This window comes from Rhipicephalus sanguineus, chromosome 7, assembly GCF_013339695.2.
Source record: "Rhipicephalus sanguineus isolate Rsan-2018 chromosome 7, BIME_Rsan_1.4, whole genome shotgun sequence".
In the NCBI taxonomy this organism is placed as follows: Eukaryota; Metazoa; Arthropoda; class Arachnida; order Ixodida; family Ixodidae; genus Rhipicephalus; species Rhipicephalus sanguineus.
The window spans coordinates 75,761,250-75,785,255 of record NC_051182.1 but is presented as its reverse complement, the minus strand read 5'-3'; the positions used below and the strand labels follow the sequence as shown (position 1 = coordinate 75,785,255).

The following is a 24,006-nucleotide window of genomic DNA, read 5'->3' as shown; positions in this document are numbered from 1 at the left end:
AAGATTATCTCAAGACAGGAAAATGTGTGCATAATATTTGAAGCGATGGCCGGAAAGCTAATTTTCAGTTCAACATAAATAGCATCAATAGGTAACTCATAGGAACGATGCTAATAAAATGTAAAATAAAACAGGGCCCAACAGGGTGCCTGAGCTTACTTTAGCCATAGTTTAAAAATATGCTGACGCATGCAACGACGCCGCGACCAATTTCACGTTGCTGGCTAATTGCTTAATTAGGCACACTTAAATAACTAACACTTAAAGCAGCGAAGCCGGCCGAAAATTTCCGATGAGAAAGCTCTACGCCGGTTTGCAACACATCCGATTAGTCAATTTCTAACTTGCTGTCTTTTAAATACTTAGTGTTTTTCTGATTACTACAGGTGGCCGCGAAATTTAAAAAAAAAATGTCACGTGACATATCTGCTTGCGTGCCTATGCGAGCCATGATTCCAGCGCTCCCTAACGTTTTGTGCGCAAACAGCCGTTTGCGGATAGCGAGCATGTCACGTGGTATTTTTTTGTGTGTTTCGCGTGCATCTGCAGTAAGCAGACAAAGACTAATGCTAAAAACAGGTTAGAAGCTGTCCGATCAAGCGCTTTGCAAACCATTGTACGACTTTCACATTGGAATGTTTCGTCCTGCTTCGTTGCTTCGAAAGTCTCTGAAGCATGCCTAAAGAAACAATCAAGCAGAACACAAAATTTGTGTGACTTACTCCATGGGATGGTAAGCAATATGCATTTGGGCGCGTCGTCCATAGAGTGCGTCGGCATATTTTCAAACTCAGGCTAGAGCTAGCCGCCGCACCCTGTGTAATAGTTTATTCGTAATAAGTTACTAATTGATCAAAGCATTAAAGTACGAGTATTAAATTAATACTTGTAAAAATATGTAAATTGTAGAATGTATTTTTCTTTTCTCGAAAATAATTGATCTCGTGGTGGGCAGGCTTAATAGGCAGCATCGATTTCCTTTGCTTGTACGGAAAGAACAGCCTCAGTGCACCTAGCAATGCGCGTGCTTTCAGCAAGAAAGTGGCGAGGTGATAATTTGGCGACACACACAAGCATAAACCTTGCTCTAAATAAGGAAGAAGCCTTGTTCTTTAGGTAGACGGAAACTGTTTTGCATTTTCTATTCGTATGTGCAAGATACGGCAGGATTTCTTGACTCCCATATGGCGGCGGCATCGTCGTGGTTTCTCCTCGGCATCCACTTGGCGTTACATCACACGACAGTACCTCAACATCCCCACCTTGGGCTACCGAACATCATCGTTGAAGAATACAAGGGATGGATGTATGCAAAGTATGTGAACTCCATACTCACATCAGTGATGAACAAAGTGACGGAAGCGGAGTGGAACTACGTAACGAACCTCACGAAGTACAACAAGCATCTAAAAGTAAGCTTTTTTGCAGATTCCACCACTCTTTTTTCATGACTAAAAAAGTTGTCTCAAGCTAGACATCACAAAGTCTTAGAAAACATTGGTTGTGTGGTTTTCTGGACCAGTTGGTACATGATGACAAGTGAAGGGTTCCAGAAAGTGTCAAACGCGAGTACAAGAAGGAAGAAAACGCACAGGAAAAGGCTGGTCCTGTGCGTTTCCTTTCTTTTTGTGCTCGCGTTTGAAACTTGCTAGAACCCCTCACTTGTCGTCTTATAACTTATAAAACTTGTCACGTGGTGCAGGCGCCAAGCTCCCACAGTTTCGGTGTGGGCATCGGCCAAGGAATGTCAAAACTACGAGCTAACTCATATTAGCCTTAACAGAATGAAGTACTGTTTATTTCTGAGCTGAGGAGTGAGGTAGCTCTGTTTTTCTTAGTGTTGGAAAGTGAAATTTCTAGATACACTAAAGCCAATAATAAATATTGGCTCGTAGAACCAGTGCTCACGATGTAAGGGCGATGGATAGCATGCATTTTTCATGCACCGCGCAACCATATTTCTTTCTTCATCAACAAATAACTTGTTGCCTTATCATTATTCGAAGTTATCTCGTAATAATTATTTGCAATACTAGCCGTCCTGTAGCGCTAGTGAAGGTATTTTTTATATTGCGCTCAATCAGTTAACTATGATCAAATCTGCAGAATTTCAATATTCACATTATTGTAAAATGCGTTTCCTTACTTTGTAATGGTCACGCGGAAAGGACCAATCAAGTTTCTTTTTTCTTTCTCGCAACGTGCATGCTGCGAGGTGATCTTTTTTCGCGTGAATAGAGCCACGTGACTGCGCCTGCGACTGCGCTACGTACCATTACACAGTACTAGCCAACAACCGGTGGACCAGTAGATGTCATGGAATTTGCATGTCAATTCATGCCATTCTCATTTACGGACCATAGCACAACAGTAGCCAACACTTGGGTATACTGTGTTGGTTTTATGCGAGGATACACGGCAAATGTGATGGCACGGCACATATAGACCGTGTCTTTTATGTTATGTCATGTGCATTCACAAATATCCAGATAGAGAAATTACTGCAGTAGCGCGTTGTCACTCGAGCCATTCAAGTCATGACATACGCCACATGCATAACATGTTATTCGTGACATGTCGCGTGATCGATACCTTGCCATGTCACTTTTCCCCGCGTGCTTGACATTCGTACATGAACGTTCTCGCAAAAAGCATTTTGACTAAAGAAGAATACAGGCTTGTCACACGGAATTGTGTGCCGCTAAGTCCCACTCGTATTCCACTTCTCCAATGGGATGGGTTCGCTGGTTCCCTGGTTCCGTGCGTTCGAAAGAATGTGAGCCGCCTCGTTTTCGATGCTGCTCACGCGTCCGAGAATCTTGTAAATATGAACATGGAACTCGTCTTCTTTGACCCAATCAGCGGTCCCTCATTATTAAACTAGAGAACGAGCCGGAGGTACTCTGTCCGCCTTGGCTCACTATGGCCTCAGTGTTATCTCTGAGCATTGCGACGCCGTCACGATGGCCCTATGGTTATCTCTGAGGATTGCGACGCCTAATTTTGTGTCCCTAAGATAGCGGGCAGCTTTTAAGGAGTGGTGACACAAACATTTGGACACAATTTGACTGGTGAATTACACCAGTGGGTGCATATATGTCTCATCTGTGCAATATCAGACACAAATACACAAATACAGCACTCACAGCGGCAAGAGAGTGCTAGCAACTCTCTTTGCGAGAGTAAACGCTTGTCCCATACTTCACTCCGTTTTCAGGAGTGCTGGGAACTCTCTGCTGCACTGAGTAGGCACACTCTCTCGACAGAGTTCTGGTACTCTAGCTGAAAGAGAGTGAACAAGCTCTCTCGCCAGAGTAATGTCACGCTTTTGAAATGGAGTACATACACTCTCGGCTGGAATTACGCTACTCCCTCGCAGAGTTTTACAATGCTGGTTGGGCTAGAGTGCATGACCTCCCTCCAAGAATAGAATCACTCTTGCTGCTAGGACTAACGTTTAAAAAAAAGGGAAAAAAAAGAACCTTCGTGCGTTTTCTACAATTAACAGTGAGCCTGGCTGAAATGCCTCAAGCTTACTTCACACATACATAGAACTCACATCCGCACACTCCTTCATACACAACACAGCAACACTGAACATATGCACTACTGGCGCTGCACACAACCATACACCCGGTAACCGGTATATATATCCATGGTGTTTTGCCCCCCTTCCAGTGCCGGTGGCAACAGCTCTGCTGTGCGTATTTACACAGCAAATATGCAAGGAACACGTGTAAATATCTAATGATCTATTGGGATACTGTTGGCACATCGACCTTTTACTACAAAACAGCATAATATTCAACACTGTTTTCATTCGTAAATTCCAAATATCAGCTGGGACTCTATGATATCGGCTCAATGCCGTACAGCCGCTCATGCCCAAGTCTCAGAGTTGTAGCCACGCGCTTACAACTACACTTGCGACGATCTTTTACCAGGGCTAGCTGATGAATACCTTACGACGTTACGATCTGGCGTCCGATCGGACATGCGGTGCCGCGGCAGGCGCGGCACGTAACGCCAGAAAAGCAACGCCGGTCAACATAACCACAATGCAAACGCATCTCTGGCGATTCTCGCACTTTCGCTCAACCTCGGTTGCATTTTAAAGTAACAGTGAAAAGCTTTCGACGATAAAATGCGCATCCTTGAACCTTCGTCAGCCACTTGCGCCGAGATCGGTCGCACTCAATATGACCCGTACGACTCCCAGCGAAGGTAGGCCTAGCGCACCTGCCGAGTCCGTGTGTACATGCTGTCGGCGCTTCTGGGTTTAAGGATACGCAATTCCGACGTGTAAAAATGAGTGTACAGTAGAGCTTTAGTATTGGCTAACCTGAATGAACCATTTTTTCTTGCGTATGGTGTCCGTAAAAGAAGCGATGGGCATCGTTACGACGCTGCTTTCAGCAAACACACCCCGGCAGCCACCGAAAGCCGTCGGGCGCACTCGCCGGCACTTCGCAGACAGAGACTTGTCGATTAGTACGCCTTGTTGAACTAACATGATGGCATACTTTCTCGCACGTTCAATTTGGTGTTTGCGATCGGTTATGTATGTCGTTGCACCTATCGATTCAGATGCAAATCAGTACACTGACACGGGCGCTGTGCTGATGTATCGTCGATAGCGCAAGAAAATACACGTTATTGAATGTCACTCGTGGTCGTCAGCAGTTTTCTGGGTTATGAAGACGCGAATTTTATTTGAGAAGGAAGATCGCGTCTATCTTCAGTATGCGACCCGTAAAGATGAAGTCGAGCGATGAGCTCTGTCTTGACTAGTCTTTTTACGGCCAGAGCGTTGCGGTGGAGCGTGGCGTAACGATATAAAAAAAAAGGAGCGTGGCGTAGTGGTAGAGACCTAGGCTAGGAATCTGATGGTGGCAGGTTCGATTCTTCCTGCCGGGCGTTTTTTTTTGCAATAATGTTTTAGTGTCTACCTTATTCCAGTGGCAATTAGTTTGTGTCGTAAACTAAGTTGGCGATGCGTTAGAAGTTGCCGATGTTCGAGGCTTCGCAGCATGCCTCTGTTGGCGTTTCAGGAACCAAAGGTTCACGATCACAAATATTTTCTTTTGTTATTACTGAAAGCTATCTATTAACTTGCACATTAAAGTGACTCTGTGGCGTCTACGCTCGGAGGATTATGGTTAAGAGACAGTTATATTTCGCTGTGCGGCGTCGGCCAGAAGCTCACGCTAGTTTGTACTCCGTCTGCTTAGGAGGGAGTTCCCAACCCTGTTCACGCTACGTAGGGGCGGGAGTTCTGTGGATTGGGAACACTATCTGAGTAGCAGAGAGTTCGCGGTCTCTTTTACTCTGCCTTCAAGGAAAGGGTAAGTTCCGCGGCTAACTCTCCACTACTCCCCCACGGCGTTAAAAACCTCTGGCGAGAGTAATACAGCCGCTCTACCCTCGCAGTACTCCCTCTACATCTGTGAGTGAGCCTAAAAGGTATTAGGAGCTGGCTCGCCAGGTTCTTAAGCGGGGGCGAAGTCCTGTGCCGTTCGCGTAACCTTAGTTCCAGAGGCGACTGCTACAGGCGCAGCTCGCGCGAAAGAGGTCATCTTGTTCTTCGAGTGCCTTGAAGATGATAATAACGCAGGCAAAACCACATATAGCATAGCCAACTGCAGCATTCGGCGCTCGCTCCACACCGATGCGTGCTCTAGTTTGATAGGAGACCGCTAGTGAGCCACAACTGCACGCTTCCTTTGTCTTTCGACAGTAGTCACTCAGTGCGCTTCGATACTAATAACATGAACGAAGGAGACAAGGCGGCGGAGCGGAGGGCTCGCGAGGCAGCAGCAGTGCAGTCTGCGGTGAGAGCTCGCGAGCCACAGTAACCCTGTGGTAAGAGCTTGCGAGGCCGCAGAGAGACGTCAGCGTTGTGCGGACCCTGAGATACAAGCCCGCGAAGCCGAAGCAGCGCGGAAGCGGCTGTAATAGAGCATCGAAGAGGTACGGCCGGGAGATGCAGCGGCCAAGCGCCGAAAGCGGTCGCTACCTGAAGTTGGTGGTACCAGCGCACGCTTCAAGTGCGATTTCCTCGGCCACAGCTGCAAGGTCTGCGACCACTTGTGGTTCAATAACAACCTGACCACAATCGCTACTATAACAACGTGTCGCGTCTTTATATGACAGTAGAGGAATTATACGGAGCATTCATGGTTTACCCGATTATCTCCGAGCCAGTTCCTCAATCATCATTCACTTCGTGGATATGGCGTGATTTTTTAATTGAGTATTGAAGTTCGTGAAAGTGCTGAATCGGCAACAGAAGCAAAGAGCGATGATGTGATCGAGCGGGGCCTTTTGTAAAAAACGTACGTGCCGAGTTCTGGCCGGGTAACTGGAGGCGTGTACGAGACGGACAACGCTGGTAGCGACACCTGATGATGCAGAGTGTACCCAGAGACCTACAAAATAACATTCCAGCGATTTGTCCGCTTACTGATTCTGTGTGAAGCATTAGCAGTGAGATAATTATCAACTTTACGTATTATCCTTGCTTTTCTTCTCCACAAGAGCAGCAACGCGACGGAGCAAACGGACAAAAATTTAATGTAGTTGGACAAAACGCCACAAGATGTCACTACGGGCTCCGCGGCTGCTGCTACTGCTGCAGCCGTCAACAACCAGGTATCCGCAAACGTTAGGAAGTCTACAGACGAACTAAGGCTCTCTACTGCCGGGATCATAATGCGTAGTGGATAGATAACTGCTTCGGCCCTATGACGTGCGCACGTGGGATTGGTATGCCTTGAGAACACGGCGTTGCCCGATATAATTACGAGTCAGTAAGTCGTACATCACGTCACTTTCATGTTACGCATAAACAGTTACAGAGCGCCAATGTTGTGATTTCATTGTTTCTTTCGTCACTTCTCAACGTGCTACTTTACAAATGATCGGAGTGAAAATGTTTCAGCACGTCTAATGCGGCGGCTGTTCGAAGCCTCACGGAACAGCCTCAGTTGAACGATGACTACAAGAACAAAATCGCGGCCACCGGCGAGATTTGCGAAGTGATTCGATCTTTTCTGACTGATTTTTCACTCCTTCCAGCTGTTTCATCCATCGCCGCAGCAGATAAACAAGCTTGTTTGACGATTTAGGAAACAGCCACTCGCAACGCTCAGCGCAGCAGACGAAACAGCAGCGCTGACAACATGGCAGAAGCTGGCCAGTGACGTCACTGGATCCCGCGGTCACCTGATAGCATTTGTTAACGAGTAGGCCGACTGCCTCACGGGGCCACCGAGTGCTCTTCGAAATCGAAATTGCCTCCGGTGGTAACATACGAGCATATAATTAAACATTCGTCTCGCACTGGGCCAAATGAGTTTCGTTGCCGCTATTACTAAGTCAGTCGCCATTGGTTAAGAGCAAAAAACAGAGGTTCACAAGTCCTGTAACCACTCGTTTAATGTATGTAGCAAGCATCATTTCCCACAAGGCATGCGGATTCTAGTGTGGTGCTCATCGGTTCATAAAACGCGAAGGCTTTTGATTCTCAGTACCAGCGCTGGGAGGTAACCACTTCAATAATAATACCATTAAATCTGTCTTCCTCTGGAACGACTAAAAGTAGCGAGATTAGAGAAATAGTTCAAACAGGGGCAGGACCAGAGTAGAGCAAACACGCATTATGTCTCTTTCAACCCTGTTCTACAGCGCGCTATTCTTATAGCCATCAAAAAATATAAACATGCCTATCTTGTGGTTCCATATAAAGAATTTTTCAAAGCCTGCACGGAAGATGCACTCGGTCATTTTGCTAACTTCTCCTAAATATATCTCCTCTTTTTATCTAGGTGGCCGCATCGGTTGCCTTGAGGAAGCTGCAAAAGCAAATTTCGAAGAACGTCGAACACTTCAGGTGGACAGAATTTAGAAACCCAGTGACAAAAAGAATTTTCGACAAATTGGCGGGTCTTGGCGCCTCCGTGCTGTCTCACGAAAAGGAAGACGAGGTGAATAGTCTACAAAATTACTAAGTACCTTTCTCCGCAAGTAGAAGCACATTACTGAAAACGTGCCTCCAAATGCACTATCTGCATTTCTGACGCAACATCCGTTTCTTCTTCCAGACACCTCTTTGTAATGACCTCTAAAAATGTTTTGCGCAGCGTGTACTATATTTCGTTGAAACTATTTCTCGCATCTTGCCTTTTCAAACTCAGCATTTTGTGGCGCTGTCGCTTTCTCTTTTTTTAGTTACTTTTTTCCCTCATTCTGGAATATCATCAAATCAAGCTGTACGCTTGAAGGGATAAAAAACCCATAGAACGCGGAATGTCACTGGAGTCACTGTTTCGACAAGAGAACTGGTCTTCATCATAGCAGCGAATGTCTTCCTTAGCAGCTCGCCTAGGCACACCTTGCCCACTCTCCTTCAAAATCAAAAGTGCAAGGCGGGCGAAATGTACCGAACTAATAGGGCGATCTGGGCGAGTTGGTATGGCCTCGAGGGCCACCCCAGGAAAGACCGGCGCTGCTATCGCTATGGCGTGGTAAACGCCATCACGTGACTCTCCTTTGCCGCCGAAAGCTTTCGCAACGCTGCTCGCTGCATCTCATGCCCGAGGTTGAAGCTTTGTTTTTTCTTCAGCATGGTCTATTGCTCTGTGCCGCAATGCCGAACGTATTCGACCGAGCCCGGTGTGAGTTTCCACGCATATCCCAAAACCTAGAAGCAGCGAGTTGCGGGTTGATAAAGCTTAGAATGGGGAAGCAACCCAGCATCCATTATCGCGTGTGTAGCAAGCACTTTCGTGAAGAAGATTTTGTTTACTGCGTTGGAGCTAAAATGTTCGGCAAGTACTACGTGAGACTTTCCGTGACTGTGCACATAGGAATTTACGACGTTTATTGACGCCAGGCTGGAAAAGGCGGTGCCAGGTTCCCGAAGCAGTGCCGTCGCAAAACCTTCCTGTCCGGCCCTTGGACCGTCCAAAATACACCGAGCGTCGTCGGAAGGCGCTCGGCACAAGGGTGGCGAGAGTGACTTTGTCTCGATGTTGCTCTTTTACGCTGCATATTTGGACGTGGTCGGCCACTAGACTGCCTCTCCTTCCGTTAACAGCCGCGATGTGCTGAAGTGCTGGTAAACGAAGTCGTTGATGCCAGAGACCGGCAGAGTCACTGAAAACGAGATACGGTAATTGTAATTAGCAGTCGAACAAGCGATTCACACGTTCTGGCATGATATCACGTCAGTGAATGTACCCCTCGCAGAGAAGCACACGAAGCGGAAGCGTGGATAAAGGAGACAAAAATATATGCGGTTGAAGTTCTATTTATTAAAATATATCTGTTATAAATAATCGTCCGGCAACAGTTCTGGCTAAAGGGGTAAGCCGCACCAGGAGGCGTTGGCCGCACTAACCACGAGTGTTGTGGACATTACTGTTATTACAGCAAAATAACTTATGGCTACCTTTACGAAAGATCTCGCGAACGTAATACCCAATGTTGAAGCATCGTTTGCACTCGGCCATTTGATTACGCGCTGAAAACTAGGGCAAGGCGTTGCTGTGAATTGTGCGCGGCAGTCCGCGCCGATCAAAACGGTACCTCTCGGCCGCGCAACTTCCACGCAAAAGCAAGAGATAGGTGCGCGATGTCGCGCTTGCCTCAGTAAACATAAATGTACACGAGATGCGAGGATGCTTCGAGTTACAGATTATTAGGTAAATTACATAACTCACCTTTTACAAGAGTAGCCTCTTCACTTTCGGTGTCACGTACGGAGCGGTGCGCGCACTCGCTCCGCCGAGAGTGCACGACGCGACGATGGCAGCGCGTTGGCGCACGAAAAACCTTTGCTGGCAAACACACTGATTGTTCCACAGCTGATACAATTGCATTCAACGCTTGCAAAACGAGAAAACCCGTGGCTGAACACTGGCGACGTTGAACACTCCGCGCACTCGGTACCACGTGTTGCCGTTTTATACGTCACAGAGAGATTCCGGCAGACGGCGCCACGGCATGTGCTCGCCACCAATACTAACATCTTCCCATGGTCTCGGAGGAGGAAGAAGAAGTGGTGGAGTGGCTGTGCTGCTTCGCTCGTCTTCGTGAAGTTTTTCCTATTCTATGTGCCTCATTGCGCATCCTCTTGCACACTGATCTTCTGAGCTTCGGACATGATCCCAGCAAGGGGTGCGGCGCCCCCGGGACCGCACCCAACGAAGCCTCCTGAGCTTCAACCCGGTACCACGCCACACCAAGCACAGCAGATGCAAGCGGCGGCAGCCAGCACCGGGGCTATTTCCGGCGCTGGATTGCAGCTTCCAATGGCTACAGGTCAGAACTATACTCCATCTTCTGCGAATAACTCGCTACCACCTGGCCAAGGTCCTCCCGTGGAGACCATTTCCTGTCTCGACGTCAATCTGCCTGTAGGTCAGGACGATGACTTTTCTGACATGTCAGAATCCTCTGCAACTGTTACATACATGGATGCTACTGCGCTTTCTTCCGACGGCTCGGAAAAACACATTGATGCACCGCCCGTCAAACGCTGCCGCGGATCGAAGAGGTCGCTTATGCTACCTAACTCTGTGCCCGCAGAAAACACACCTAAGCCAAACTTGACCATCATATTCAAGCCAAGAAACGCTGAGCAAGTTATCACACGCTTCAATCCACTAGCACTTAAGACAGCCTTTGAAGAGACAGCTCCAGATGGCGTGCTACAAGTACGACCGAATGAACGTTTGAATCTCCTGGCTGTCGATACTCGTAATGCAGACGCTTCTGAACGTCTACTGAAAATCTCAAGCATTGCTGGAGTACTTGTACAAGCTTACGAGCCACGACCGAGCAACTGCGGAGTAGGCGTCATCAAGGGAGTTCCTGTAGACCTTGATCAAGCAGACATTCTCGCTGCTCTTCTTCAAAGAGCTCCCGTCAGATCTGTAAGGCGACTGGGAACGTCAGAAAACGTCCGCATTGTGTTTGTTACCGAAAGTGCTCCGGAGTACGTCATCCTGGGCTACACACGTTACCGAGTGTACAAGTACATTGAGGCTCCGAGGCAGTGCACCAAGTGTCAGCGTTTTGGCCATGTTGCTGGTGCCTGCAGGTTACAAGCACGATGCTCACGCTGCGGGGGCAACCACGACCGATCTGCATGTGGAAATGAAGAGCCACAGTGCCCTAACTGCAGGAAAAAACATGAGTCTACGTCAACTCACTGCCCCATTTTGCGTAAAGAGAAGCGGATACACAATTACAAGGTGGAAAACAACGTTGGGTACCAATTGGCAAAGGATGCGGTACGCCAGAAACAAAAACCTCGAGGTGGTGGCCAAGCAGTGATGCCCCCAGTTGACAAAGGAATGCCGTCAAATCCGCCACGAATTGACGACACAAATGAGTTCCCGTCTCTACCGACTTGCCCATCAGCTCCAACTCCTCACACACGAGGTGCTCAGGAGCGCTCATCTGGCCTGTCGAAAGAGTCACGGGCCCCAACGTCTTGGCGTGGATCACGCGAGTGCGGCGCTCGGCAAGACCATGGAAATATATACTCGTTGCTATCTGCTCTTGTCGACGCTGTACGCAGCTTCCTCACTCCAATGTCCTCCCCGGTGGCTAAGTCTATACTGACGCTGCTTGATTTTCTCTCTCCTGTTCTGGCACAATGGCGTTAACAGCTCAGCCGACCAGTTTCAAGAACATTAGGAAACAGGCAACAGTATTTCAATGGAATGCCTGCAGCCTCCGCTGTCGTCTCTCCGACTTCAGACAGTTTGTATATAAGCACCGCTTTCCGGTGATCGCCATCTCAGAGTCCCGAGTGCGCACCGGCATTCGTCTTTCAGGATACACCATCACAGTTTCTTCGACGGGAATGGATACCAGCAGAGTTCTCTTGGCTGTTCGTAATGATTTAACTTTCAATGTTCACCACATATCAGCCGATGCATCCAATGAATACGCTGCAGTGACAGTGAAGTGGGACACTTTGGCCTTTACGGTGATTGCGGCATACATACCACCTCGTGCTACATTCGATGTGGACAGGCTGCAGGACATAATAGATGGCACACCTGGACCTCACATACTAACCGGGGACTTCAACGCGCATCACCCTGCCTGGGGCGGTCGAAAGACTTCAGTCCGCGGTAGACGCCTTTTTGATATCGCACATCGAAACAACCTGGCGATTCTTAACGATGGACAGCCAACCTTCTTCAAGAATGACCGGTGCAGCGCCCTAGATGTCACCATGATCTCCGCGCACCTCATGTCCACGGCAACCTGGTTTGCTGACATCGAAAGTCATGGTAGTGACCACGTGCCAACCTACATCTCCTTGGGCTGTCCTAAGCAGTACACGCAACGGAGGGTGGTTCGTTGCACTAACTGGGAGTTATACAACGCTACAATCGAAGATTCAGACCCATCTGGAATGACGTATGAGGAGTTTGTGGCTGTGCTCAATCAAGCAAAACAAAGTAGCACCAAACGCCTAGAACCACCTCGAACTCATTCAACGGTTGACGTTGAGTATGAGAGGCTCCGGGCCATTCGCCGCCGATCTGAAAGACGTGCTCGTAGGACATTGTCTGCAGATGATATTCGCGATGCCAGGCGAATGCAAAAACAAATCCAACGTCACCTGGATAAGCTAGATAGGAGGCAATGGCGGGCCTTCTGTTCTAAACTGGACCCAAGAAAGCCGCTGTCAAGAATATGGGGTATCGTCCGCAGCCTAAAAACCACACCGACTCAACTACATCCCTTCAGTTCAGTTGCTTTATCTCGTAACAGCAGCGAGTTGGACGTGGCGGAGGCTTTCTGCTCTAAGATAACTGCAGTAGTGGCGCAAGCAACCTTGCCTCGTGTAGCACAAGAGGTTTTAGCGATGACGAGCACCACGGAGGCGGATGAACCTTTTTCGATCATGGAACTGCTTGGAGCATTGGCACTGGTGAACAAGGCGTCATCTCCCGGACCTGACTGCGTTAGCTACGCTGAGTTAACGCATTTAGGCGACAAGGCGAAGATGCACCTTCTTGCCATATTCAATGCCAGCTGGGAGAGTGGGCGTCTTGAACCTTGCTGGAAACAAGCTCGTGTCATTCCTATTCTCAAGCCTGGCAAGTCTCCAACGGACCTTAACTCTTATCGTCCCATTGCTCTTCTCAGTTGTGTAGGAAAGCTTATGGAGAAGATGGTATTGATGCGCCTGGACTGGTTGCTGATGAACAAGAATGCATACCCTCCACAAATGTCAGGGTTTCGAAAGGGCCGCAGTAGCATCGACAATGTGATTCGTCTCATTAACTGCGTAAAACTCAACAAAGCTACGGGCAACATCACTATCGGCGTATTCCTCGACATCAAGGGAGCGTTCGATAACGTGACTCACGAGTCCATCCTATACGCCCTTAAGTCTGTCGGAGTTGGCGGTCGTATGTACCGCTGGATCTTGGACTACCTCACTGATCGGTCAGTCTACATGTCCACAAGAGAAGGTGACACAGCCCCGCACACAGTGCATCGAGGAGTTCCCCAGGGCGGTGTTCTAAGTCCAACCTTATTCAACATCTCTCTCATTGGACTGGAGAAGTGTATCCCTGCATCGGTCGAAATCTCTCTCTATGCAGATGACATTTGTATATGGAGCAGTGGTCGCAACAGACGTGTCCTACGAGCAAGACTACAAAAAGCTCTCAATTCAATCGAAAAATTCTTACTCGGGCGAGGTCTAATGATGTCACCAGAAAAATGCGCCGCCGTTGCTTTTACGAGGCGTGATGTTTCGCGCTATACGTTAAAGGTAGCGAATTCTCCCATTCGGTATGTGCAAAGTCACAAGTTTCTGGGAGTGACAATCGACAGGCTAATGACATGGACGCCCCAAGTTCGAATACTAAAGGAAAAAGTTGCATCATATGCGAGCATCTTCCGCATGTTATCAAGCAACGCCGGGGGCTGCTCCGTAAGTGCCCTGCTGCGAATGTATACGGCTCTCTGTGAAGGTCTTCTAAGATACAGCCTTCCTGCGTTACATGGCATTTCACAAACCAACATACAAGCGCTGACTGGAGCTCAAGCGAAAGCCCTGAGAGTGTGCCTTGGCCTACCAAAAAACACATCAAGTATTGGAACCCTTGCCGAAAGCAGACGCCTATCAGCTGCAGTGCTTCTGCAGCAGGAGTTTCTTCGAGTTCACTTGCGTTATGCCACCAGAATGCCGGGTCATCCGCTTGCTTCAGACAGCAGTCTTGTGGTGCGGAGCTTGCTTCCGCTGCATTATGAAAGCGCATCAATGCCTACAGAGCCATCGTGGAAAATTCCTTCGTGGTCAATAATCACTTTTGTGCCTGGGTTCAAGAACAAGAGACGTACACCCGGACCAGCACTAACATATTTCACCCTACAGCACGTGGAAAATAATTACAGGGCTCACCGTCATATTTACACTGATGGCTCTGTTACACCTACATCGTCTGCAATTGGTGTCTGGATTCCATCTGCCAATGTCACCATCTCTGCCACTCTTAGTCACCGCACTTCATCTACAGCGACTGAACTGGCTGCACTACGGGCTGCATTTAATTACATTGTAGATCAGACAGCTGAGTCTTGGGTCATCTTCACCGACTCAAGAGCGGCGCTGCAGTCTCTGAAGTCCCCAAGCACGCAAGACCAACTCGTCATGGACATCAAATATCTATGCAACAAAGCCTGTGACCTCCATCACCGCATTGCTCTGCAGTGGATACCTGCCCACTGTGGAATACAAGGCAACGTCCATGCTGATGACGCTGCCAAAGCTGGACATGACGCCTCGAGAGAAATCATCAAGATACCTTTCTCGAGAAAAGATGCCGCGACAATCGTATCGGCACACGCTTGGCGGCTCCAGCGATCCCTCTGGACAGATGATAATCACCAGTATGGACCACTTTACAAGATTGACCCATCGTGTAACTTTGATATGCCGCGAGACCTAAACAGGCAAGATGAAACATGCTTGCACCGCATCAGACTGAACGTCGCATACACCAACTACTTCAGGAGCAAGATTAAGCTGTCGGACTCACCAATGTGCGTCCAATGCAACGTCCAAGAAGATTTACATCATGTTCTTTGTGAATGCAAGCGATACGCATCAGAGAGACAGTCTCTGAAGGCAGCCTTGCATCTTCAACGGGGATCGTGCTTAGAGTTGCGACATGTTCTGGGCCCATGGCAGAGCAGCACCTGTGCGCTACGTGCCACGAAAGCGCTGTTGAATTTCTTGCGGGCCACGAGCCTGAACCAAACTTTGTAAACTTGTGTGACTGTATGTGTTATGTGGTTATCACTGTATATATCATAATCGTCACCCAGCACCTGGAGTAGCATGTCAGGCGAACAGCCAGGCAAACATCTCCAGCTTCATTAAAAGGTTTATCTCTCTCTCTAACATCTTCGGGTCGTCCTACAAGCGCTCGTTTCGTTCGTTTCTTGTCCTTCGTGTGTGCCTCGCTGCGCATTTACCCTAAGAGAGGACCAGGAAGATTTTCCACAAAGAAGTAAAAAAATAAAACTCAGTTCCACCGCAAGTGAAAGCTGTACGAACTGCGCAGCATTGATTCGCCCGTGTTTCCTTTGTGCTTTTCTTGTGTTTACCTGATCTTTCCTGTTCTTTTCTTGTGATTGTCTGATATTTTATATACTTTTATGTTCTTTTCTTGTGATTATCTGATTTGCATTGCGATTATCCGGTTTCTCTACCGTGGCCTCATTTCTGCTGTTATTCTACTGTTTGCTGCTCCGAGTGCGGTGCGTCTAAATCCCGGCACAGTCGCTTCGCTGGCTCGGACAGATAAATTAGCTGAATAAACGAACAGCGCAACTGACAAAAACAAAGGAAGGTAACAACACACAGCGCTGACTTTCAACCAGTTTCCACACCCAAGTTCCACGCCCAAGTGCCCAAGTTTCCACGCTTCATAGATAAATTAGCCCTTGGGCTTCGCTGGCGCTTGCGGGCACGCAAGCGCGGGCGTTCCAAACATGCAGCCACCTCGGCTTATATGTATAAAGTGTGGGACCTGCGTGACGCCAACGCGACAGATGAGAAGATGACAGGGTGTCCCTTTTTTTAAACTGCTGCGTACTTAAACGAAAAACAAGATTGCCGAAGCTTGCCCTGAGCCGCGCAAGGCTTGAAACAGCGGAAATGGACGATTCTGAAGAATAATCTGGTTGCTTCTAGGCTTTACCTAGGTAATACATGTTGTTTGTGGGTTGCTTCTAGGTCGTTACTAGGCTTTATCTAGGTGATGCTAGGATGTTTCTGCGTTGATTCCCATCGCAGAGCTGTTCGAGATAAACCACAGACAGTCACAGACACGACACGGATATTATAACAGCAGAGAAAGAACCTTGCGCTGAAACCAAGCGTTCGCACCTCTCATAGATCTACGGGCACGTCGTCGCTCGCGCAGGCCTTCCGTCGCTTCCGGGTCTTCTCGCAGCCGCGCCGTGGCCTTTCACGTTATCTAGTATTCTCTGGTTGTACGTACTCGGGGACTTCGGCTCGCCGCCGTCGCTTCGCAGCCATTTGTTATTGGGCTAATGGTTGCCTTCTTCATTTTTAGTGCAGCAGTGGTGAGCAGTGAAATTTAACCGATTTTTGTGGCACATACCGGTTTATGATCATGATAGCTTTTTGGTTCGTCGAACAAGGAACGATTTGCAAAACAGCGTCGGTGTTAGAATGGTAAATGTGTGCTAATGAGATAAAAAAAGCTCGCTCGACAAGTGGTGCATCGGTACAGAATGCACGGGACTAACAAATGAGGAGGGTACAAAAAAAGGATATCGGTTTAGGTCTCCTTGATAAGTGTTCGTGGATGGGTGGCGTGGACAAAGGCCATGATCCCGGTATTTTTTTTTCAGAAATGGCCCCCTGTATGCAACGGCACTAGTAACAAGTCATCCCTCGAAACTTTGGCTCCAACGACCGACTGAGTTCTACGCATTTCTGCATCGCTCCCAATTGTTGGCTTGTCTTGCCCTAGAATGTTTATTAAATTCACCTAATTCATGATTCAACACTTTTTTTACGAAAGATGACATTATCACCATTGTGGAATACAGCAACTGCAAGACAATAGACGACATTCACATAGTTTTGAACAGTTGAAATTTCCTCGTGAGTTTTGAAAATGCTCGGGCCCGTGTAGATGTCGGTGTTTTCTTTTTAATAACACGATCATGCTTTGTATTAGAGGCAGCATTTCCTGCCTATTTTGTCACTTCTCATTATTTCAGATGACAAAGCTTATCGCCGAGATGCAGGAACACCACGCTTCAGCAAAAATCTGTCCGCGGTACAGCTACCCTTATCAGGACTGTCATTTATCTCTGGATCCAGGTAACCTTACTGCGTTTCTTTTTCTAACTTCTATCAAATTTCGCCGGTGCTTATATACATCTTTACAGCTTACATCCCAAGTTCGTGCTAATGTAACAGTATAGCGTTTATCTTCTGTAAATTCTCTTCTAGAGATTATAAATACTATGCGAACATCGAGGGATTACTGTGGACTCCTCCACGCCTGGAATGAATGGCGTAGAGTTGCCGGGAAGCCCATGCAGCAGAAATTCCTGCGCTACGTTCAACTTCAAAATGAAGCTGCTATACTGAGCGGTGAGCCAAGTGCCTGTTGAACTTTCGCTGACATAGAAATGCAAATGTAGCACACTGAAGCGTAATATACAATCGATTCCTGTACTACATATGTGGGTAGCCTTAGACTTTATATTCAATTGCAGAGCTTCACCAGTGCCTCGTGAACCTAACGCTAATTTTAGCGCACGAGAAGCGCAGGTGACAATGCACATAAAGCACACATGCACTCACAAGGCGCCTGTGCATGCATCTCTTTTATGGACGATATCGTACATGCGCCTTCTGCTTCAGCATAGGCGTTACCAGCCACAATGCCTAAGGCTTCCGTCCGGCCTAAAATATTAATAATAATTTTTGTTTATGTATTCATTTAGTCAGTCAGTCAGTCAGTCAGTCAGTCAGTCAGTCAGTTAGTTAGTTAGTTAGTTAGTTAGTTAGTTAGTTAGTTAGTTAGTTAGTTAGTTAGTTAGTTAGTTAGTTAGTTAGTTAGTTACCACGCAATTTTTTTTTTCAGTTTGGGCCTTTCTGAGATAGGACCACTCTTTAGAAATAATGCGATAAACACCGCAAGTAGCTAGTAATGCCTTTTGGAGCTTTTGTTTTTCAGTGCAGAAAGGAGGAGGAGGAGGAGGAATAAACTTTATTGTCAACCAGCAATTTAAGCGCCTTGGCCTAGGCCTCCCACGTGGGGACGTCGAGGTCTTGCCTCTCGCCGCTACCTTTTATTTTATTTTCTTTTTTTCACTCACATCTCATTCGAGCGATCTCGGGTGCTCGACTATTTCTGTTACAGGATTTCACGATGCCAGTGTCACGTGGATAGGTGCCTACGAAGACGACGACTTCGAGCAAAAAATGGCACAAATATGGGAACAGATCAAGCCACTGTACATGCATCTCCACGCTTACGTGCGCTCGAAGTTACGTGATGTGTACGGCTGGCAAAGAGTCTCGAAGTTCGGTCCTATTCCGGCTCATTTACTTGGTAAGTTTATTTTCCAGTGGAAAGAATAGATGGAGCCCATCTGCGCCGCTGAACTTGGAACTTTGTGCAGCATAACTTGTCCCACTGCAGTGTAAGGGCCAGGCGTTCACGAAATAATCTTTTGAAATTCCCAACTGTTGTACAATGGTGGTTCTTATTTTACATTGGTTTGTTGCTCACCTACATTACATATTGCTTCCACATAAGTGGTATTGTACGGTATCGAGAACTTTATTGGGGTCCTGAGAATTCAGTCGGGGACTATAGGGCGGGCCGCTCTCACGTTGGGACAGAGACGCCAAGCCCCTCTGCCGCCATACGGGCCCTATAGGCAGCCCTGGATTGGTCTGCCAGCACGTGTCTGTGCAGCATCCACTGTCACCCCTGTTCGCCTTGAGAACCATCCCCGGCCAACGCCGAGCAGCGCCCGAGCATGTACTAAACGTGCATGCATGCATGTGTTGCACATCCTTGTGCACGTGCTCGCACCGTGTTTCACATGTGCATGTGCAACACGGAGGCCGAATGCGCGCTACTGGTGGATTAATTGCTGCGGCCCAATACTAATTTCCAATGGCATTACAGAGCTAGAAAGAACGCAGAAAGTTAGGAAAATAAAAATACGCGCACGTTACTCTACGTGCCCTTCGTTTCAGAGCAGTTAGCACGCATTTTGGGTGGCCGTGGCTTTATAGTTGACTACGGTGGCTGTGGAGCCGCGGTAGATGTCATCCAGAATTTAATATATGGTCCCTCTCTACCCCTTGTTTACGTAGTGCCTATATGAGTGCTGATATTTCAAACGAATTAGGTGCTTTTTCGTAATCAATGGAGGATATATCTAGAGGCTGGTTATAGTCCGCGTATTTCTCTATCACCTGATGGATAGTACGAATATGGTCTATTGACGAGTAGCCTATTGAAAATGTTGCTTGGTGCCTTGGTTCATTGAATACTGAGGTGGCCCTAATTCTATTCACTACAAAGTTTGTGTGTAAATGTATATATATATATATATATATATATATATATATAAAGGAAAGAAGGTTACTCTTAAGGGCTCGTTTTTCTTTGTTAGACACAATATTAATGAGAACTAATAATAATAATGATAATAATAATAATAATAATAATAATAATAATAATAATAATAATAATAATAATGAGAACACAATATTAATGAGAATGAGCATCGGACGCGTTATTCGAAGGTCGCAGGTTCGGTCCCTGCCGGCGGCAGGTTATCTTTTCGTCCACTTTACTTTCTTCACATTTATATTCTAATTACTACAAATAACACCCCCTATACTTTCCTTGGCATTACTGTCTGTTAGTTCTCATTAATATTGTGTCTAACAAAGAAAAACGAGCCCTTAAGAGTAACCTTCTTTCCTTCATTCATAGCGAGGGTCTCGTTCTGGCAGACATGATGCCTTCAGGTAGTATGCGAGGGATTATTGGTCAGTTGCCTGCTCGTAAATAGATCACGTGCTACGTGACGCCAAAAAGGCAAAAAAAGAGTGTTCCACACTCGCCGCCATGGCTGCGACTGGCGCTGACTGACACTCCTAATTTTCAATCCACATATATACCCCATAAAGTGGACGGGGAGATGACCGCCGCCGTAGCTCAGTGGTAGAGCATCGGACGCGTTATTCGAAGGTCGCAGGTTCGGTCCCTGCCGGCGGCAGGTTATCTTTTCGTCCACTTTACTTTCTTCACATTTATATTCTAATTACTACAAATAACACCCCCTATACTTTCCTTGGCATTACTGTCTGTTAGTTCTCATTAATATTGTGTCTAACAAAGAAAAACGAGCCCTTAAGAGTAACCTTCTTTCCTTCATTCATAGCGAGGGTCTCGTTCTGGCAGACATGATGCCTTCAGGTAGTATGCGAGGGATTATTGGTCAGTTGCCTGCTCGTAAATAGATCACGTGCTACGTGACGCCAAAAAGGCAAAAAAAGAGTGTTCCACACTCGCCGCCATGGCTGCGACTGGCGCTGACTGACACTCCTAATTTTCAATCCACATATATACCCCATAAAGTGGACGGGGAGATGACCGCCGCCGTAGCTCAGTGGTAGAGCATCGGACGCGTTATTCGAAGGTCGCAGGTTCGGTCCCTGCCGGCGGCAGGTTATCTTTTCGTCCACTTTACTTTCTTCACATTTATATTCTAATTACTACAAATAACACCCCCTACACTTTCCTTGGCATTACTGTCTGTTAGTTCTCATTAATATTGTGTCTAACAAGAAAAACGAGCCCTTAAGAGTAACCTTCTTTCCTTCATTCATAGCGAGGGTCTCGTTCTGGCAGACATGATGCCTTCAGGTAGTATGCGAGGGATTATTGGTCAGTTGCCTGCTCGTAAATAGGATCACGTGCTACGTGACGCCAAAAAGGCAAAAAAAGAGTGTTCCACACTCGCCGCCATGGCTGCGACTGGCGCTGACTGACACTCCTAATTTTCAATCCACATATATACCCCATAAAGTGGACGGGGAGATGACCGCCGCCGTAGCTCAGTGGTAGAGCATCGGACGCGTTATTCGAAGGTCGCAGGTTCGGTCCCTGCCGGCGGCAGGTTATCTTTTCGTCCACTTTACTTTCTTCACATTTATATTCTAATTACTACAAATAACACCCCTATACTTTCCTTGGCATTACTGTCTGTTAGTTCTCATTAATATTGTGTCTAACAAAGAAAAACGAGCCCTTAAGAGTAACCTTCTTTCCTTCATTCATAGCGAGGGTCTCGTTCTGGCAGACATGATGCCTTCAGGTAGTATGCGAGGGATTATTGGTCAGTTGCCTGCTCGTAAATAGATCACGTGCTACGTGACGCCAAAAAGGCAAAAAAAGAGTGTTCCACACTCGCCGCCATGGCTGCGACTGGCGCTGACTGACACTCCTAATTTTCAATCCACATATATACCCCATAAAGTGGACGGGGAGATGACCGCCGCCGTAGCTCAGTGGTAGAGCATCGGACGCGTTATTCGAAGGTCGCAGGTTCGGTCCCTGCCGGCGGCAGGTTATCTTTTCGTCCACTTTACTTTCTTCACATTTATATTCTAATTACTACAAATAACACCCCCTATACTTTCCTTGGCATTACTGTCTGTTAGTTCTCATTAATATTGTGTCTAACAAAGAAAAACGAGCCTTAAGAGTAACCTTCTTTCCTTCATTCATAGCGAGGGTCTCGTTCTGGCAGACATGATGCCTTCAGGTAGTATGCGAGGGATTATTGGTCAGTTGCCTGCTCGTAAATAGATCACGTGGTACGTGACGCCAAAAAGGCAAAAAAGAGTGTTCCACACTCGCCGCCATGGCTGCGACTGGCGCTGACTGACACTCCTAATTTTCAATCCACATATATACCCCATAAAGTGGACGGGGAGATGACCGCCGCCGTAGCTCAGTGGTAGAGCATCGGACGCGTTATTCGAAGGTCGCAGGTTCGGTCCCTGCCGGCGGCAGGTTATCTTTTCGTCCACTTTACTTTCTTCACATTTATATTCTAATTACTACAAATAACACCCCCTATACTTTCCTTGGCATTACTGTCTGTTAGTTCTCATTAATATTGTGTCTAACAAAGAAAAACGAGCCCTTAAGAGTAACCTTCTTTCCTTCATTCATAGCGAGGGTCTCGTTCTGGCAGACATGATGCCTTCAGGTAGTATGCGAGGGATTATTGGTCAGTTGCCTGCTCGTAAATAGATCACGTGCTACGTGACGCCAAAAGGCAAAAAAAGAGTGTTCCACACTCGCCGCCATGGCTGCGACTGGCGCTGACTGACACTCCTAATTTTCAATCCACATATAACCCCATAAAGTGGACGGGGAGATGACCGCCGCCGTAGCTCAGTGGTAGAGCATCGGACGCGTTATTCGAAGGTCGCAGGTTCGGTCCCTGCCGGCGGCAGGTTATCTTTTCGTCCACTTTACTTTCTTCACATTTATATTCTAATTACTACAAATAACGCCCCCTATACTTTCCTTGGCATTACTGTCTGTTAGTTCTCATTAATATTGTGTCTAACAAAGAAAAACGAGCCCTTAAGAGTAACCTTCTTTCCTTCATTCATAGCGAGGGTCTCGTTCTGGCAGACATGATGCCTTCAGGTAGTATGCGAGGGATTATTGGTCAGTTGCCTGCTCGTAAATAGATCACGTGCTACGTGACGCCAAAAAGGCAAAAAAAGAGTGTTCCACACTCGCCGCCATGGCTGCGACTGGCGCTGACTGACACTCCTAATTTTCAATCCACATATATACCCCATAAAGTGGACGGGGAGATGACCGCCGCCGTAGCTCAGTGGTAGAGCATCGGACGCGTTATTCGAAGGTCGCAGGTTCGGTCCCTGCCGGCGGCAGGTTATCTTTTCGTCCACTTTACTTTCTTCACATTATATTCTAATTACTACAAATAACACCCCCTATACTTTCCTTGGCATTACTGTCCTGTTAGTTCTCATTAATATTGTGTCTAACAAAGAAAAACGAGCCCTTAAGAGTAACCTTCTTTCCTTCATTCATAGCGAGGGTCTCGTTCTGGCAGACATGATGCCTTCAGGTAGTATGCGAGGGATTATTGGTCAGTTGCCTGCTCGTAAATAGATCACGTGCTACGTGACGCCAAAAAGGCAAAAAAGAGTGTTCCACACTCGCCGCCATGGCTGCGACTGGCGCTGACTGACACTCCTAATTTTCAATCCACATATATACCCCATAAAGTGGACGGGGAGATGACCGCCGCCGTAGCTCAGTGGTAGAGCATCGGACGCGTTATTCGAAGGTCGCAGGTTCGGTCCCTGCCGGCGGCAGGTTATCTTTTCGTCCACTTTACTTTCTTCACATTTATATTCTAATTACTACAAATAACACCCCCTATACTTTCCTTGGCATTACTGTCTGTTAGTTCTCATTAATATTGTGTCTAACAAAGAAAAACGAGCCCTTAAGAGTACCTTCTTTCCTTCATTCATAGCGAGGGTCTCGTTCTGGCAGACATGATGCCTTCAGGTAGTATGCGAGGGATTATTGGTCAGTTGCCTGCTCGTAAATAGATCACGTGCTACGTGACGCCAAAAAGGCAAAAACAGAGTGTTCCACACTCGCCGCCATGGCTGCGACTGGCGCTGACTGACACTCCTAATTTTCAATCCACATATATACCCCATAAAGTGGACGGGGAGATGACCGCCGCCGTAGCTCAGTGGTAGAGCATCGGACGCGTTATTCGAAGGTCGCAGGTTCGGTCCCTGCCGGCGGCAGGTTATCTTTTCGTCCACTTTACTTTCTTACATTTATATTCATTACTACCAAATAACACCCCCTATAA

The 24,006-nt window shown here is 47.3% G+C and overlaps 1 protein-coding gene across 1 annotated transcript in view; it reads left to right on the top strand.

Moving 5' to 3' along the window:
- The first annotated feature begins 1,157 nt into the window (after window positions 1-1,157).
- Window positions 1,158-24,006, top strand: part of LOC119398780 (angiotensin-converting enzyme-like) — a 36,773-nt gene continuing 13,924 nt past the window's right edge. Inside the window, exons 1-5 of the mRNA XM_037665597.2 lie at window positions 1,158-1,412; window positions 7,827-7,985; window positions 17,302-17,404; window positions 17,537-17,680; window positions 18,456-18,647. Coding sequence (XP_037521525.1) covers window positions 1,185-1,412; window positions 7,827-7,985; window positions 17,302-17,404; window positions 17,537-17,680; window positions 18,456-18,647 — 826 coding nt within the window. The 5' untranslated portion in view covers window positions 1,158-1,184. The remainder of the gene's footprint in view (window positions 1,413-7,826; window positions 7,986-17,301; window positions 17,405-17,536; window positions 17,681-18,455; window positions 18,648-24,006) is intronic.